The sequence below is a fragment of the Apteryx mantelli genome, chromosome 1 (assembly GCF_036417845.1).
Source record: "Apteryx mantelli isolate bAptMan1 chromosome 1, bAptMan1.hap1, whole genome shotgun sequence".
Classification (NCBI taxonomy): Eukaryota; Metazoa; Chordata; class Aves; order Apterygiformes; family Apterygidae; genus Apteryx; species Apteryx mantelli.
In genome coordinates this window covers 21,708,949-21,727,506 of record NC_089978.1, presented here as the reverse complement: position 1 = coordinate 21,727,506, position 18,558 = coordinate 21,708,949, and the positions used below count along the sequence as shown (strand labels likewise).

At 42.6% G+C, this 18,558-nt stretch overlaps 1 protein-coding gene across 7 annotated transcripts in view; it reads left to right on the top strand.

Annotated features, from left to right (window-relative positions):
- The first annotated feature begins 992 nt into the window (after positions 1–992).
- Positions 993–18,558, top strand: part of ZDHHC20 (zinc finger DHHC-type palmitoyltransferase 20) — a 49,002-nt gene continuing 31,436 nt past the window's right edge. For 2 of the 7 annotated variants that reach the window (XM_067290349.1, XM_067290340.1), the window contains exon 1: positions 993–1,220. In XM_067290349.1, the coding sequence (XP_067146450.1) occupies positions 1,103–1,220 (118 nt within the window). In that variant the 5' untranslated portion in view covers positions 993–1,102. Of the gene's footprint in view, positions 1,221–16,301; positions 16,320–16,512; positions 16,685–18,558 lie in introns of those variants that run through there. The other 5 variants (XM_013962167.2, XM_013962165.2, XM_013962164.2 and 2 more) reach the window with 4 other exon arrangements.

The following is an 18,558-nucleotide window of genomic DNA, read 5'->3' as shown; positions in this document are numbered from 1 at the left end:
CAAAACCTATAAACTAAGTATCAGCTTACACAGTTAGGATTAAGACCAACAGAATTAAGACTTTCTTTTTTTTGCAAACCTAACAATTAACCTACTCTAGAGAGAAATTCTGTAGCTGTTGCCAGATCTAAAACTTCTTTCAGCGGTTTCTCTGATGTACAAGACATCCGTGTGAACGATGCCTTTCTGCAGCTGCCTACCCGCGCCCGGCAGGCCAGCGCGCACCCCCCTTTCTGCCTGCCAGCGCCCCAAACTCTGCCCACCGCCTGGGAGCCAAGATGTGCTCTGTCCTTGTGCATCTTTCTTTAAGTGCACAGGATAATTCCATTACGGTGATTCCTTTCTCAGTGCTGACTTAAGATTTCCACCCCAATGTGAATGCCTGCCCTACTTACTTCCCCAAAAGTTTTGAACTATGTTGAAAGTATTTATTAAGGGAGAAATGCTCGGCATGCTGAAGCGTTTGAATCTGTACTGACTAGCATAACAAAACAGGCAAAACCCGGGTAGAGAGCAGGCTGTGCCGGAGCTGGACCTCGCCGCCCGCCCGCAACAGGAGGCGGCTCCGCGGGCACCAGGGGGCACCGGCTCCCGGCCGCATGGGGAGAGCGCCAGGTTTTGCGATGAATCCGTAGCATTTACCTCGTCCCGTGAAAGGCGCGGGAGAGAAGCGCCTAGCGGAGCTCGGCCGGGCGGGTGCGGGGAGAGCCGCGTTTCCCCCGTCCCCGGCGGCCGCAGGGGCGCCGCGCCGGGAATCGCCGCAGCCCGGCAGCCCCAACGGCGGGAGAGGCGCCGCGTCCCGGCCCCCGCGGCGCGGCGCGGCGGGGGGCGCCTCCGCGGAGCGGCCCGCTGGTAGGGGGCGGTGGCTGCCGCCTGGGGCCGCCCAGCTCCCGCCCACTGCGGCCTCAGTGGCCGCGCTGCCGCCCGCCCCCCCGCCCGCCGGGACGGGCCGCCCCGGGCCTGCCCGCGCCGCCCGCTCGGGGGCGGGCACGGCGGCGGGCACGGCCGGCCCCGCCGCGGCAGCAGGAGCTGCAGCCGCCGCCGCCTGTGCAGCGCCAGCGCCGATGCCTCCTGCAGCGGCTGCAGGGGCTCGGCAGGGAAGATGGCGCCGTCCCACGTCCTCAAGTGCTGCCAGAAGGTGCTGGCCTGGGTGCCCGTGGCCTTCATCGCCCTGGTCGTGGCCTGGTCCTACTACGCCTACGTGGTGGAGCTGTGTGTGTGTGAGTTGCCGGAGGGCGGGGGTGCCCTGCGCTCCCGCAGCCCTGGCGGGGAGGCTGCGAGCTGGCGGGGAGCGCGCCCCGCCGCCCGCCTCTTCCTGGGGCCTCCGGCAAGCGGGGCGCCGGGCGCGGAGCGGGGACCCCGCCGCGCCGCGGGACCCTGCCGAGCGCCGTGCCCGCCGTGGGGCTCCGCGGGGCCGGCGGTACCTGTTGCCTCCCCGAGGCGCCCGCCAGGGCTCAGCCCGCGGGGCGCGTCCCGGCGGCGGGGCCGGGGCAGGGGGCGGCGGCGGCGGCGGGGCCCGGGCCGAGACCGGCGGCGGCGGGGCCCGGGCCGAGACCGGGGGCGGCGGGGCCGGGGCAGGGGGTGGTGGCGGCGGGGCCCGGACCGGGGCAGGGGCAGGGGGCGGCGGCGGCGGGGCCCGGGCCGAGGCCGGGGCCGGGGGCGGCGGGGCAGGGGGCGGCGGGGCCGGGGCCGGGGCAGGGGGCGGCGGGGTCTGGGCCGGGGCCGGGGCAGGGGGCGGCGGGGCCCGGGCCGGGGCCGGGCCGGGCCGCGGCGCTTCGGGACGCGACCTTAGGGGAGCGCGGGAGCTGGTGGCGGCCGGGGGCCGGTCCCGGCGTCCCTCGGTGGTGAGTCGGGTGCCCTCAGCGCGCCCTCGCAGCCCGGGGTCCCTTTGGAGAAGTTTCTCCCTCTCCCTCTTTTTTTTTTTTTTCTTTCCCCCCTTCTATAAGCTGAGCCAGAACTTCCTGATTGAGCAAATAACCCCTTGAATGCGTCGTAGGTACATTTTTTCCCTCCCTTCTAATTAAGAATTCTAGACCCCGGTGTCATTGAAGTGTAATTAGGCTGAAGCCATCCTGCTTAAGCAGGCAGAGGGAAGGATTTAGGGCTTAAAGGTTTGTCAGACTGCGTCAAGGCTTTTGGTACCACAGTTCGGTGTTATGTAAATGTTATTTGTAGACGGTGTCAGTCAGGATGATATTTACCTTTTCTGTCCTTAGGAAGAACTTAAACTGGAGTTCAGTAGCACGCTGGCTTTCTTCATTTAAGATAAATGGAGCAACATAGTGGTGCGCAATATTCATCTAACTTGCTAAAATCTGAAAGCGTTGTAGAAAATCTAAGAAACACACTATGTAGGGATTTGCATTTTTAGTAAAGAAGCTGAAATGAACAGAAATAAAATTCCAAAATATGAAAAAAATGTTTTAAGCTCTCTGTATAGGTATACTTAGGTTTGTGGGCCCTTTAACTGTATACTTATTGCTGTTCATGTAAAATGTTTGAAATGTTTTGATATTCATAACTAGAAATATAAGGCTTATGTATACCTTATACTTGGACAAATTTGTGAGGATGTATGTCCATTAGAAATAATCGAGGGGAGGGGTTCCTACAGGACTTGGACAGTTTTTGGATAACTTTTCTGAATGCCCATCATATTTCCCAATCTTTGTTTTAGATTGGGAAATTTAAAACATTGTGACATTTGTGGACTAGAAAAACAGTCTCAATGCAAACCATGGGCAAAAAGTTGTTTGGATTTAAAATAATTTTTAAAAATGTTTAAAATAAAGTTTGTTGATATACTACATGAAGTGTTGACACAAAAGAGTTGCAAATATGTCAGTGTGTCCAAACTTGCCAAGTTGTAAGCTATGGCTTAGTAGTCTATCTGAGTAAATAATACTGTTATTTTTGGAAAATCCTACTTAAAACTATAAACACTTGGAAGCAAATTTTAGACAGTCTTTAATACTGAAGGTCTGGGGGCATGAGTAGTTGTTACAGTGGTCCTGAGAAGGACTATGTGAAGTTACAGACTCACATGTTACGGACATGACATGGACGTTATTTCTATGCACTGAGAGTCTGAGTACGATGACAAAAGACAAGTAAAGGGTGTGGGTTTCCTCTCAAAAATAAAGAACAGAAACTTAGAGGTGAAATGACTTGCTCAGGGCCACGCAGGTCACCCTCAGCTGAATCAGGAGCAGAACCTCGATCTCCGAGTTCCAATTCTGTGCCTTGATCACAGGGTGGGGCAGTGCCAGATGCTGGTGAATAATTCTGCCCAAAAAATCGTTGACCGAGATCTTATGAAGGACCTTTGCAGGCATAGCGAGTCTGCAGAGTCTGTCCCAATTCAGCAGGGTTTCATTTGTGTGAAAATTACTGAATGGGTTGGTGTCTGTTTATGCAAGAAGTTCACATGTATGAATCTTGTTTCTAAACATCTGGAGCTTTTTATTCACAGATCAACCTTATTTTATCCTTAACATCTGCCAATACAGAAATAATGATCCTTTAGTAAGAAAATTACTTCACATTTTTATTGCTGTCAGTGAATCCCAGACTTGTTACCTGTCAGAATCATACTTGGTGACGAAGGTGTTTGTTTTCCTGTGACTAATAGTTGGTTCTTTGACTTTTTAAGCCTCTACTGTATTTTGTTCGCTACTCTTGATAAAAGGTTGACTCATCAACAAGGCAGAGGAAAGGTAGTGTTTTGTTCCTTGTTTTTTTTTTTTTTTTTTTTGTGCTCTTCTCACTGCAGTTGAGTTCAAACCAACATAGAGAGGGTTTATAGCAAAATACAGGATTCTCTATTTCTCTTGGCAAGCATGATTACTTTCTCCCTGTGCTCCACGTGTTTTATTTTGGTTTGAGAATTACTGCACTGTGTACTATGGGGAAGAGCAAGGATATGCCTTTATTGCACTACTAATAAAGGAAGTGTCAGTGGTCTCTGCAGGTGTGCACACTCAGCAAGTGCAAAAGTATGGCTTGTCATTTGTTGCACTACTGAGTCCCTTTCCTTGGCGAAGGGCGCAGTATGCAAGTGATGTGTGACTGGGTAAAGGCCACGGAGTGACAGATGGAAGAAGGGAAGTTTAAAAAAAAGAGAAGGCATAATAGAAAATTTGGAGTAAATACTGTGAGTAAAACAGAAGTTGAAGCCACATAGACAGCAATGTCTTTTTCAAAGGTATTCCTACAGAATAGCTAGTCGTTAAGTTGTGAAGCTAACAACACAAGGAAACAAGAAGAAAGAAAGTCTTAATTTCTCCAACTATTTCTCCCATCCTGCTTTTTTTTTTTCCTTATAGTCCCTGCTCATCGTATTAAAGGCTAAACATATGTATTCAGTTAGTGGGAAACCATGCTTCACACAGTGTCATAAAATGTTCCTGATAAAGAGGTATATGGTATAGTAAGGTTGGGGTTGCTTTTAGTATCACATCACCTTTTTCCTTTCAGTTTTGCCTCTTTGTACAGCTTGCCCCTCCCTCCTCTGCTGGTGCACTCACATATTGCTCAAGTTCTTGTTTTTGCTGTCTAATGGACTTGGACTTACTCTGTAATTCACAGCTTGCATGTATTTACTTGGTTATGCCCCTTCTACAACCATAAATTATATTCCTTAGGTACTGGTGTGAACACTTAGAAGGACTGGTATGGAGAACGTGAAAGGAGATTCACAGCATGAGCTATTCTGTTTTCTGCCCACTGAAACTGCCAGCATCAGTGTATCTCTCTGAAGCATTGCTGATGCACAGTAGTGAACACGGGTCTGTTTAGACCACTATTGCTGTGTAATTGTGATCCCTCGGGTAAATTAGTTATTAAGCTAATTGAAAAGGTTAAAACAACCATTTCTCACCAGATGCATAAGAGTTAAGGGAATGTCAGGAAAGTGGAAAAAAATCAGTGAACACGTCTAACTGAAGGAACTGCAGAAGAGTTGAGGCAGTATCTGATTCTGATTTTCTTTAAATGTTTTAAAGTGGAAACTGATGAATGACCACTCTCTTCCTAGATTAATTTTTTTTTTTACATATAACTTGCACTGAGCTCTGTTTGCAAGAACTGATAATTGATGTTTTAAAATAACTTTTCATTAGTTTAAATCCACCTTATGTGCTCTTTCTTTTTCTCAAAACGTGTTTTGCTTTCCAGATTGCTTTTGTAAACAATGGCTGTATTCTGTGTTGATAGTGAATTGAACTGATTGTTTCTGGTTTCCACGTCCCTTGGAAGCTCAGAATTTGTGAGCTCTTCTCTTGTGGATGATTTTCATTTATGGCCGACTTGCATTTTATTACCAATCCCACCATCCCCAAAACCTTTTTATAGGTGATTAGCTTTAATCCAGGCTGGTTTGACCTTGATCAGAAAACACTATAGTGATCCATGTAGTAGGAACTGGTAAGTGAGACCGGTCTATTTCCTGCCAGGCAACCCTTTTGCTAAAAAGCTAGCAAAATTTGGCCAGGCAATAAACGCTACTAGGGGCTGCATAAGAGAGGGAAGTTACCTCTGGATGAGTTGTCTGCAGGTCATGACTAAGGTGTATTGGCTGGTTTTATAAAAAAAATTAATCTTCTTCAGGTTATCATTTTTACTTCTATTGCTAGCACTGTATGTTCTGAAAAATGCAGTCCTGGCTTTCTGCTGGCCTGAGAGTTCTGAAGAGACCTACTTTTTTATGCAGTTATTACTCTTGTAGTTTACATAAGTGTCTTCAGCCCTAAAATTTTCCAAAGTCTGTGTAAATAGGTTTGGCAAATTGTGATTCTGAAGACCACTGGAGTAGTTAGTTGCGTGTTCTTTCATTGCATCTACCTACAGAAGGGTTTAGGGTTTTTTTTAATACTGTGTAATGTCTAACAAGTGTAAAATCTTGGCAAAGAAAGCGTTTGTAATTTGGGATTCATAGCTTTGTGATAATGATACAAATGTAACTCCTTCTTACTATTCTAGGAGGCTGGAGTAGCTCTTCTAAGTACAACGAGATCTCTGATTTCCCCAAAGCGTAGTCCACATAAGAAGCACATGCTGATCTGTTGTTTGAAGAATCTGTTGCATAAACAAAGGGAAAGTAATTCCATCTGCCTCTTTGGAAGAAATCTGTACTAAAAATGTTAATGCAGTAGCTAACAAGAATGGCAAGGTCATATTAACAGCAGTATGTCAGTAACTTCTGATTTCTGACTCCAGAAAAAGCTGAAGTATCAACTGTATAGTAGAGTATTTGCATGTTACGCAAACAAAAACGTTCCAGTAGGAAAGGAGGCTACTATTCAAGAAAACGAACAGCTAATTAAATGCTTACTTTAGATCATTAGTAACAGTTAACTATGTTTATATGCATCTTCCATGAGTTTCAAAATAAAGAAATTGAACTGTTTTGGATAAACTTAATACTGTTTTAGTGTCTTAGCTCAGGCATGCGTATTCTCATCTTATGCGAGAACCTTTTCTGTTGCTATGAATAAATACAATTCCTATTGAGATGCTCAGACTGGATGCAAATATTTTGACAAGTCAGATGCCCAGCTTGAGCAGAAAGTTTATCAAGCTTCTTATATGGTGCTTTTCACTCTACTGGTCATATTAGTTTATAAGGAAGGGTGGGCATGTGCCCTTTATATGGTATGATATCTGCTCCCTTGGCAGTCCTCTAATGAAAAAATTGTTCCAAGAGCTATAAAACTAGTTCAGCCTGGTTTCGTAGGGAATTGTCTTGTTTCCACTTTTTTTCCACTTGTCTGCAGCGGAATAACTTCAGCTTTCTTCCCCCCAACTGTGCACCCCCCTCCCCCATTTTATCTTCAGTCTCTCCCCCGCCTTGCCCTCTGTCTTCAGTTTTCCCTTATATCTGCTAAACATTCCCAGCAGATATGCTGTATCCTTGTTTCTTCTGTCCTTGTTTCTGTGTTATCATTTGGGCAAGAAGCAGCACAGTGTAGGGACCAGTGTGGTGGTGTTGATTAGCCTTCGGCAGGCAAAACAGAAAACACCTGAGCTCAGAGTAGCTATTTCCTAAAAGCAAGTGTAAGTTTTGCTCTTCTACCCATCCAATAGTTTTCATTAAATTTTCTGAAGTATAATTAGTGTGAGACATGCATTGCACTTCAGAACTTGGCCAAAATTGGCCACTGGGCTGGATAGTTTTGGGGTAGGGGAGGGGAGGAGTTTAGGGAAAGCAGAGAGCTGAGGACAGTTATCTGAGCCAAACCAAGAGCTCTGCTTGAGGTGTTTCTCCTCAGGCACAATTGCAATCGGCTGGTCTTTGTCTTCACTGGAGCATTTGCTATCAGCGTTTGCCAATTGCCTTTCAGATGTGGACTGTAAAGTTTTCTGTCTGTTGTTTGGCTAGCATGAGTAATAAAGATTATGAAAAGTAACCTCTCAATTTTCTCTCTGATGCCAACTTTAGAAGCTTTGGGTTGTTAGAGTTAAAATAGTCCTGAATTAAAAATTCACTTCTGCTTTTAATCAGATTTTACATTACTCCATCTATTATCATACCACTTTTTAGTTTCCCAGTTTTCCTGGAAGACACTATGCAATAAAAGTACCAGAATTTCAAGTGTATGCTTTAAATAGACATTACTTTAAGGTTGATGGTGCTCTGTGTATTGTGAACTTCAGGTTCTGCTATCTATTGAAATTTAAAGAATGAAAACTTTGTTCTCTAGCAGCTTATATTTTTATGAGTTAATGTAGATGTGCTTCTCCGAAGAATTTATGGAGTTAAAAAGATATGTGAACTGAGTTCCTCTTACAACTGCAGCAGGTGAAACACTTAAATGGTACTGATTATCTTTTACCTTGGAACTTGAGACTGTCTGTGATGGAAAACAGGAATAGCGAAATCTTAGCTGCCTGTCTAAAATTGTTCCTGTAAATGCTGAGGGTTTGTTGGGTTTTGATTTTATTTATTTATTTATTACCCCATTCAGTACATCAGTGTTTATCCAACTCTCTTTCTTTTTGTTCAACAGTTGTCCTACAACTGATGACAATTTATGCTGTTTTAGGATGTATTTTCCTTCCAAATGCTATAGTTTCCTGAAACAGCTTTTATGGAGTTTTTGGCTTAGTTGTTAACCTTTTCTTTTTTTTCTTTCTTTTTTTTTCTTTCCTTCCTTGATGTGTATTCTTCCTCTGACAGGGCAAGAGTATCCAATTTTCTCTGATTAGTATGTATGGAATCTAATAGAAGCATCTGAGAAATAACAATACCTTGCTCCATGAGCTGAATCTCCAACAAGGTGAATGAGGTGGAAGAGGGATAATGAGACAGCAATAGATGCATCCACTCTTTTAGCAACTTTTCCAATGCCGCCCCCTTCTTCTGTCACTGGATTATTTTCTGTGGGATATTTTTAACCCCTCCTGTCCTGTGCCAAGGTGAAAAAGGACTTTTCCTCTCTTCTACCCTCCACCTCCTTCCTAGAAAAAGAAAATCTTTGTGGAGTGTGTTCTACATAACCTTTGACCATCTCCTCCTACCTGTGCTAAAAAAAAAATCAAGTTCCTCCTGCTCTGCAGCCTCCTCCTCTGCAGCATGTCAAACATCTGCTTTTTCCTTTTTCTCAAAAGGCCAAATGGCTCATCCGTTCCTTATTCATACTCCCTTTTGCCTATTAACATTGTCTTATTAGTACAAGATTGTCAAAGAAAACCCGATCATTTTATTTCTGTGGCACAATTTATCTTCTCCCTCATCTCTTATACCATCAAAAATGCTGCTGCAGATGTCTCCTTTCATGGTGATTGTGTCTAGTCACATCCTTTCCATCATTTTCCAAGCAAATAGTTTCACTGTGTATCCCATTAGGACTTCTTGCTTTGCCTCTGCAATTTCTGCCACAGTCTCTCTCTGATACCGGATATGGTGCAATGTTGTCTTGAACGTGGCTTGCAGAACCATTTTAATCACGCGCATTGCAGAGACAGTGAGTGAGGTTTTTGTGTAAGGGGTTTTTCTGTGGTCTTCAGGTTGTGCATCCTTGTGTGTGTTTGTCTTCAAAGTAGGGAATTCACATGCATGTACTGTGAAGCACTTAGCAGGGAGATACCTTTTTTGCCTATTTGGGACAATTTTAGAGTTGGAAATAGTAGTTCATCTGAATTAGGCAACCTGTTACTGCAGAGAGAATGAAACAAAATTCAGATTAAATTTAAGTAACCTTGAGAAGAACAGGCTTGATTTGGTTGAAATGAGCTGAACAGAAAGTTATTTTACAAGTTGGTTTACAGTTGCCTGTGGTGGACTTAGCTTACATTGTGTCTCAGTTGCTGTCTTTTCTTGCTATGAATGGAGAGAATCTATTAGTGCATCATTCTTCCTGACGAGTAGTCATTGCTTTTGGGTTCATCAAGTCTGGATAAAAAACAGAAAAGTGAAGCGTATCCCCATGTTGTTGGGACTGATGGTACCTGAAGGTTTTCAGATCTATGATTTTGTAACGTTCAGATTTACCTGAACATGGCAAAGGAGCCCAAAACAGAACAGAATTGTGGTTTCTCTTCTGTTCTGAAAAATAAGTATCTAACATATAAGTCTTTTTTGTGGTATCCAGAAAAGAATGCAAACCATGCATAGGGTATTTCTGGGGATTTGTAATTCACTCCTTTTGTGTACGCATACTTTTTAAATCAGTTTCATCTACTGCTCCTTACTTTTCTTTTTTTCTTTTTTTTAAGTTTGAATTTAGGCTAGTAATTGCATATAAAGATATGACTTGCTACATTGCGGGGTAGATGTCTGCTGGAGTAAAGCCAGCGGTGCAGATTGCAGGCTTGAACTTTTATAATAATTCATAATTTAGGCATATTTAACAAAGGGAAGCTTAAGAACTGTTCAGAATTAGATTCAATTATTTTATCTTTTTTGTGTGGCTTGCTTTCTATTGAGGTTTTCAAACTTTTAATGATCCTGTTTTCTCCCTTCTTCCCACATTCACAGAGCCATTTGGGAGACACTATTGCTAAGGAGCTTTTATGAGTGCAAAAGGGGATACGTTTGTGAGCAGAGCTGAGGTCTGGGAAAACCGTTAGGCAAATGCAGGACATCAGGAGCTGTGCTGCCCCACCTCAGCTGCCCCGTTTGGGGATTGCGTCCTGTCCTGCCACGCGACAGTGCTCTCCACTCTCCGCACGGCTCCGCTGTGGTCTGCGCCTCCTCAGCCCATCCAGCTTTATGTTTCTGTGTAGCTTCTCAGGAAGTAGCAGTTTTGAAGGTCTGGGTCATTTTGCCCGTGGTTCTAGACATTTGAAAGTGGTCACTTTTCTGATCTATGTAAGTTAAAGTGTTTCCTGGTTTATGTGTTGACAATGACAGCAATTTCCTGGTCTTCACAAACTTGCTGTTTCCCACTAGCGCACCACTCTGTTTCGCCTACCCGCAAATGCAGATACTCTTACAACTATATTACAGTATAAGATATCCCAGGAAGATGATAGCAGAAGTTGATTCTCTTGGGGTCATGCACATGCATCAAACTCTTTACACGTTTCTTGCTAGGCAGCTTGCCCCTCCAGCTGTGTGCCATTCAGTACTTTGCCACCGGAGCCCTGATGCGTCTCTGAGGCAGTGCGGGCAGCGCTGTTTCATCCCTTGGCACGCGCTGCGTTAGGATATGTATTAGTTCAGCCAACCCATTTAGACAGCTCTGAGTTAATACTTTCCAAGAACATGTGGTGAACAGTCAGCAGGCAGGTGAGCTCCGAGTTGGTTTTTTGTTTGTTTGTTTGTTTTAATGCAGTATTTACTGAATGAAAAATACATAGGCGTAGGTTTTTGTTCTCCTGTTTATATATGCCTCCTTCTGTTTACTCTGGAGGACTTTCTCAGTTTCTGCTCAGATTTTTCTGGAGTATCCAGAAATCCCTCTGCAGTAGCTCATGTAATTTTTCTGCTGTAAGTGAGCTTTTTATGGCCCAGCTGGTCTAGCGGTTAAATAAGATCCGGTGCAACAAAAGCATGTCCTTCTGATCCTGTCTTCTAACCAAAACTTTCTGTCCTGTTATCCTTAATGTTTTTTCCCCTCTCCAGCACCTGGTTCTTTTGTTATGTTCTTGGGGACTTGACTGTTTATTTCTCCCTTTTTGGAAAGAAACTAGAGGAAGTAGCTTTAGCTGCAGCCAAGGTTTGTCCCAAGATATTTCGACTGGAGAAAGGTTTAATGCGTGACATTTTGTTTCACCAAAAGAACAAGTAATGAAGCCTCTATCATCAAAAGACAGCAGCATTTGCTAGAAACAAACTTGATGAGCCATATATGGACAGATTCTCCAAATCATATGAAGTCTTTGAACTTATATTTATTCCACCTTTAATATTTGCAAGTCTGGCATTTTAAAGGCATGAATTTCCAACTATTAAACTTTCCCACAACTAATAGGCAATGACATGCTTTTCAAAACAAAAATTCCTTAAATGGCCCTATTCAAAGACTTTTTAATTTCTTGGTGGGACTTCATGTAAATTACTATATTGTCTACTATGTTGTTAATGTATTGCTGGCAAAAAATTAACTCTGCTCACCATAGCCAGTTCTGTATTTAATCTCAGGTGCCAAAGACTGATCAAACCTGACCAGCATTACAAAAAAATTTGAACTTAAAGCTCCATTTGAGAAGTCCAGTGACCTAAAGCTTGAAAAAAGATCTCTGTTTGCTGACTAGTTTGTTTGGTTTCTCCCATTATTAGATGAACTTGGCAGCAGCAAAATCTTTCTCTCCAAAAAAGAGTGCCTAATACTTTGTGATGAGATTTATAAGCTTTTTTTTTTTTTTTTTTTTTTTTTTTTTTTTTTTTTTTAATCCAGCCTAATGTTTGAGGAAAAACTTGCTGCGAGAAGGGTCCATAAGTACAGGAGAAAACTGATTTTGGAAGAGATGGAAAGAAAAGCCTATCAACAAGTTCTGTATAAAACTTTCAAGCTTTATTCTTTTTTCTGTCACTAAAATTCACATGCAGAAGACTTGCAAGAGAACTTACTTTTAGCACGTCAAATTGAATGTTGGTAAATCTGCTCTGTGTATGATTTGTTACATTGAGACACTAATTTCATCCTTTTGAACATAACCTTTAAAAATATTTAGAAAATGCAGTGTTTACACTTAATCCCTGATGTCTGTGTAGCCAAATGCAAAGATAGGTATCTTATTAAAAAAGAAGAGATCTACAGTCTAATAACTGTCAGCCAGTTGGGGATAGTTCACATTTTGAAGGTCAGACTGTCTAGAGTTTTTGTTCCCCCTAGCTGATACAGCTGCACACCTCTCCTAACACCTCCAGACTTGTCTGGAATAGTTAAATCAAGATTGTTTCTCTGTTTTCATCTATCTAAACTAAAAGTAAATGGATTTATTAGCAGCATCCTGAGCCGTAAGGCATTCATGACCTTAGTATTCAAGGCAAGTATTGACTGACAGTTATAACCATGAATTAGTGAAGAGGTTTTCTGTTTTAAGAAGCAATGTTAATTCCCTAATTACCTTAAAATTTTTGGTATGAGGATGAGTTGCTTTTTGTTTGGGGGTGGGGGGATTTTTTGTTTGCTTTTTGTTTTTTTAACTTAAATGTATTGATGGTTTCTAGTATTAACCTCTAGAATACCTAATCTTGTGAAGGATATAGAAGACAACCGGGTACAACACATGATACTAGGGTTCTGTCAACACTAGCTGATTATCTTATTTGTGTCTTGTATCTCTTGCAAGTGTTCTTATACAATCTTAACTACAGAACCAGATGGAGTTATTCCTGACACAAAAAGCCCATTCACAAATACAGATACTTGAGTGTGGTGTTACTATGAGCTTGATCTGGCCAGCCTGAGTGTAAATACCCCTCCTTCAAATGCAAATGTAATTAATTTGTGGTGTGGACATAAGCTAGCTCCACTCAGATGCCTGGCTTTCCATGCTTTTCTGCAGGGTGTTTGTTTTGTTTTGTTTTGTTTTTTAACATTTTCCCCCCCCCCCCATTCCCCCATGTGCCAGAAGGGGCAGAGGGATTCCTTCACAGCTCGCTGACTTGTGCGATTGATAGATCTCTTTGTCTTTCAAGAAGAAAACATGTTTGCTTTTGGCTTTGTATAATATTTTAAAGGCAATATTGGAAACAAATTACGTGCAGCACTTACTTTTAAACTACAGGGCAATAAAGCTGTTACTATGAGAAGAGCAGAATTTTGGGGAAAGATCTGAAAGAAGAAAGCCTAGTAATTTTACTATACAGCTGAGGAAATCATATAGAAGTAATGCTAATATTTAAAATGCATCAAAATGCAAACAGAATGAGCACCTGGCACTTGTGATTAAATAGCTGAAGAAAAAAGAAGTTACAAGTTAAGTTTCCTTGGGCTTTTTGTATGTGCAGTTATGGTTAATTAAAAGTGAATAGTGCTTTTCAGGGACAACAAAGCTAGTATGTTTTTTGCAGCTGAATAGTAATGTCATACGTCTACTTCCAGAAAAAGCCTTTAGTTATTTGGGCTGATAACATGTCCTTATACATTATGGTTCCAAGCACAGACACAGTTGTGGGATTGTGAAGATTCTCAACCTGGCAACACTTCTTTCTGCAAACTAGTCAAGTACAACTCTTGGTTTTGGGATCCTTTAAAATATATAGGTACACTCAGGAAGGAAACCATTGAGAGGCCTTGGGCTTTACTTTTAAGAATATTTTGCAGAGGTAAGGAGTCATCTGTAGGATTTGGTGGATTCCAGCTGCCTTTGTAGCTGTGTTCTTGAACTGTGAAAGTGGTAAAGCAGAATTTACTGTTCCCAGAATAGAGAGCAGAAATCTTTTCAGTTGTCATGGCTTAATTCACTGCCAAATGTAACACAGTACCCAAGGAGAATCTTGCATTGATTATGCTAATTCCTGCTGTAGCCCTGTTTGTATTTATGCACATGGTCTCTGCATTGAGGCTGAAAACACCTAGCATAAATAAAAACCTCCTTTGTTATTGCGATAAGAGAATGTTTTCTGGGCAAGAAGCCTCATGGCCACTCTAAATTACTTGTTCTAGTTAAAGAATTTTGTTAATATTGTTTTAACCATACAACAAATTGTAACCATGTTTGGTAACAAATAATTTAAAAAAAAAAAAGTCTGCAGTGTGCAACTGTAACCTTAACTGCCTTATCTGGAGAATTAATGCACTTTACCTGTCCCAATGAATATGCTGCTTTGACTCCTCTAGCAGTGGAGATGATGGTCATGATCATAAAAATTAGGTGGTGTTTATGCTGGCAAAAAAACAAACAAACCAACCCCCCACTTGCAGCAAGGCATCTCTTGTCTGGCTGTGTTTTCATCCTCCTTTCCCCCCCCCCGATTTTTCCTGCTCCCCACCCTGCTCCCTGCTCCATCCTGCTCCCACCCCGTATGCCTTGAAGGCATGGTCTTGTGATCACTTGAAGTTGCAACGTCACTCGCTCAAGTGATGTTGCTGTGCACAGTGTTCATGAGGAGTTCGGGCTCTAGCTCATGTGCCTGTGGAAATTATTACACTACTTTAAGTTATTAGTGGCCCCTGGCAGACTTTCTTTCCCATCTTGTGACTGACTCTGTAACCCAGGACAGCAAAAGGCCATTCACTGATATCTTCATCAGTGCAATTCACTGCTGTTTGTCTGCACTCAAACTTGCCTTCCAGCTTAAATTTAAGACGATGGACTGAGCTGAAGTGCCTGGAGAAGGCAAATGCTCACTTTTGCTACGTCTGTCTCCTGTAGGAAGGTGGGTAGATATTTGGGTAGCTTCTTATGCCCCTGCAGTAAGAGTTGTCCATCACAGATGATGCCTTTGAGGTAAGCATTGTGCGGGACCTTCTGGGCGATGGGTGCACAGTGCAGCAACTTGTGTTTCCTTGTGCTGGTGTGGCACAAAGACCCGTGGAGCCACTCCTCCTGCTTCACATTTCAAAAAAATGCCTCTGCTTTATTAATGACCTAGCAGCGCATTGTGGAGAAACCTGGGTCCTGTTGCTGGTTATCTTGAGTAAAAATGCTATCAAGCCAGCAACATATTAAGGTAAAACAATTGTAGCTTGGTGTGGCCCAAATTTCTGCCCAGGACACTCATTCCATCTGGTGACGAGAGATGTATGGGATTCTGGGCCCCTGTAGCCTTTCAGCAGGGAAAGGCTAGCACGCATTGCCTGACAGCATCTTATTGTGTTGGCTTTTGGCCACATGATGCTTTCAACTCTGTCATTTTGAGTCATTTGTCTAAAAACAACTCCCTGCTGCGTAGGGAAGAAAGTGCTAGTAGGTGACTGCCAGTCAGGAAACAAGAAATCGCTCAGTTAGAAAGGTTGCAGAAGTACGGCTTTCGGAGACCGGTGGCGAGGTGCTAAGGTCTTAGTGCAGTGGCACTGCCTAGGTCTGTAACCGAAGTCAAATGAGTGTTTGGTCTCATAAGTGCACTCAATATCTGTCCCAATTGTGGCAGTAGGTAATGTTTCTACCATGTTTATGTGGATGATTAAGGTCTGTATGAGCAAATGGGAGTTACATTATCATGAATCTAAGTTATACTTTCTATTCAATACCCTTCTCTGAACAAGTGTAAAACTTTGATGTAAGTGATGCTTACCTTTGTAGATAACTTCTGGAAATACATATATACATCAATTTATATAAAAATAACATTTTTATAAAAAATGATTTTTATATGTGTGTGTGTGTAAAATTTAACCCTTTTCCTTAGAAACTGAGAGAAGTTAATGCTGTACTTCTGGTGAAGGAATGCACTTGCACATTTATCACTCTCTCTTCCCCCCCATGAGGAACGTCAGCCAAAATATGAAGTTTACTTTTGAGATTCTTGGAGAGGCTGCAATACCCAAATATGACTTCTGTCAGGAATCTCTGTGGGAGGGAAAAGGGGGAAGGGGGAAATAAGCATTGCACATAAGGAACAAGATCACTTCCTTTTGTATGCTTTTACGTTAATTGTAGCTGAATTTCTTGCTCTGGAAAGAAAGTATCTAACTCTAAAAGGATGGGTTTGACTAGAATATGCATTTTAGGGGAGTAGGGAATTGCACTATGTGTGTTTTGGGATTTGTTTTTTTTGTTTGTTTTTTTCCCTCTTTTCCTTAGAGATTGAGGGGGAACGTGTCTTCCTGTAGCAAGCCTCTTGTGAGGTCTTGGCAATCATTTCACCTCTTGCCTCAGAGTGGAGAGATTTCTTTTTTTTCTTTCTTTTCTTTTTTTTCATTTCATGCAGTGATTTGGAGGTGCCTGAACACTTCATATTAATCCTGAAAATACTCCTGTAAATGGTAAGCAAACCAGCTCCTTAAACATACACAGACTTCCAAGATGTTCTGGAGGCTTTCTTGAAGGAACTTTAACAAATTTTCAGAAGGTAGATGTTCAATGCTTTCAGAAGTTTGCACCTCTGTCAGATTGTATTGCAAGAAGAAAGCACCCAAAACTGTTAGCTGCTTCTGACAAATGACATTTTTCCCCCAGGCTCATTTATTAGACAATCCAATGATGTCCCTGTGACTGCAGGATTTTCTGGGATACAATGTGTGCTTCCACCTCTTTCAATTCATGTGACAGGCAAGATGAAAGATAACGGAGAATGATTTGAGGAAGAATTGCTAGGAATAAGGAACAACAGAGATCATGAAGGAAAAAGGTGCCTTTACTCCCAAGGATGATGCCAAGTGTCTTAAAACTAGACAACTTTTTCGTATGTCAAAGTCAAAACTGGAGTTTTTGTTTGTCCTCTAACTTGACCAGGTTAAAAAGTATATTTGAATCCAACCTAATAAAATGCTACGTTGTGAATTTTGGAGACCCTGTGCTGTAGGAAGTGAAACTATATGCTTAGTTTTGAGCGCTGCATATCACAGGTGACCTCAAAGTGTCAGAGATCCTATGTGTGAGCTGGTTTGTGGCATGGGACTGTCTGACGTAGCACTTTAGGCCGGTATGTCCCCGGACAAGCTGCAGCAGTGTGGACTTTGGTTTAGGCCAGTTTCCCTCTCTTCACAGACGGGCTTTGCTGAGCTCCTTCCTTACTCAGACCGCCTCGGATAGCTGAGGTGGCCAAGGTACAGCTCTGCGCTGCAATCAAACAGATAAGATACAGTCACGTTATTCACAGACTTGCACAGTGCTGTGGCACTGAAACGCTGAATCCTTTGAGGTTTTGAGGCTGTTGTGGAAACTTGCTGTGTGCATGACTATATACTTCTAGGCCCTTTGCCGGGCTGAAGTAAACTGCAGTTGTCACTACCTAGCCATATTTTATCCAATATCTTGCTAGAACTTTTTAAGGCTTCTCTAGAAACCAAAAACCTAATATTAAGAAGCTAATCCTAGTATTTTTGCTCTTATTTTCCTTTTTGTAGCTGAGCACTAGACTGGTAAAGGTTATATTTGAATCCTCAAACCAAAAGCTTATTTGTAATGCTTACATTTCTGAAATATGACAGGCTCGTCTTGCCTGCGGTGTTGAAGGCACTAGTTTGTGCTGGTTCATCTAATTTAATGTGCAGTGCTATTGCATCCTGGTATTAATATATAAATCACATGCTGTGATTATTTTGTTCCAAAAAATCAATAAGCAAAAAGGCAGCACCACTTGATTTCTCACATTTTCCCCCCCCTAAAAAAAAAAAAAAAATGTTTAGAAGTGTTTAAAGTGGAAGTGGTGTCCATTTCACTGGAAGCTGACAGCAATATCTAACTAGTTAGAAACAGCAGAGGAGGAAGCAGAAAATTGAGAGCTGAACTTGTAACTAAAACTGCAGGCTGGAGGGGTGGGGTGCAATGGTAATGTCTTGTTCTGCTTGTTTGGTTGTTTTTTTCCTGAAGCCAAACTCAAAAGCTAGAATAGTTTTTCTGATGGTACAAAGCTGCTTGTTACATTGCAGTCTAGCAAATGCTTAAAGTTCTGCTTTATGTAAAGATTCAATATTAGCTTATTTGAAGGAAGGCTTCGTCTTACAGTGTAAAGATCCCATGAAACTGTTGACTTGTCATTTGCCGAATGACTGTGGACAATTACTAGGCTCTGATCCTCAGCGTTGCTCTTCGTTTAATTCATCTGTGAATGGGAATAATATCAGTGAAAGGGAACCCATGCTAGCTAGGATAGCGACTGTTGGTTGAGGTCAGGACTGTGCCTTCTCCCCTTCTCCCAGAACTGTCTGTGACTCCTAGAAGCAGAGTCAGAAAATTTACACAAACTTCTGAGGCAGAAGGGAACTGGCCATCTTTTATTTTTATTTCATGTAAGGATGGTAAGAGAATGAAAATCAGAAGTGTTTCACTGTTGGGTTTTACTTCAAACCTCAGGAATTTGCCAAACTAAGATTGTTCTGCACGGTCTAATAGCTGTGCATTCTGACCTAAGGGACCTAGGTAGGCATGAGAAAATTATCTTCCTGGTGCTGTGAAGCTTTAATTAATGTTTATGAAATTACTTTAGGGATTTTTGATGAAGTCTCACAAGTAATATGTGATATAATCTTAAACTTTTCCTGCATGTAGAAACTGTTCATT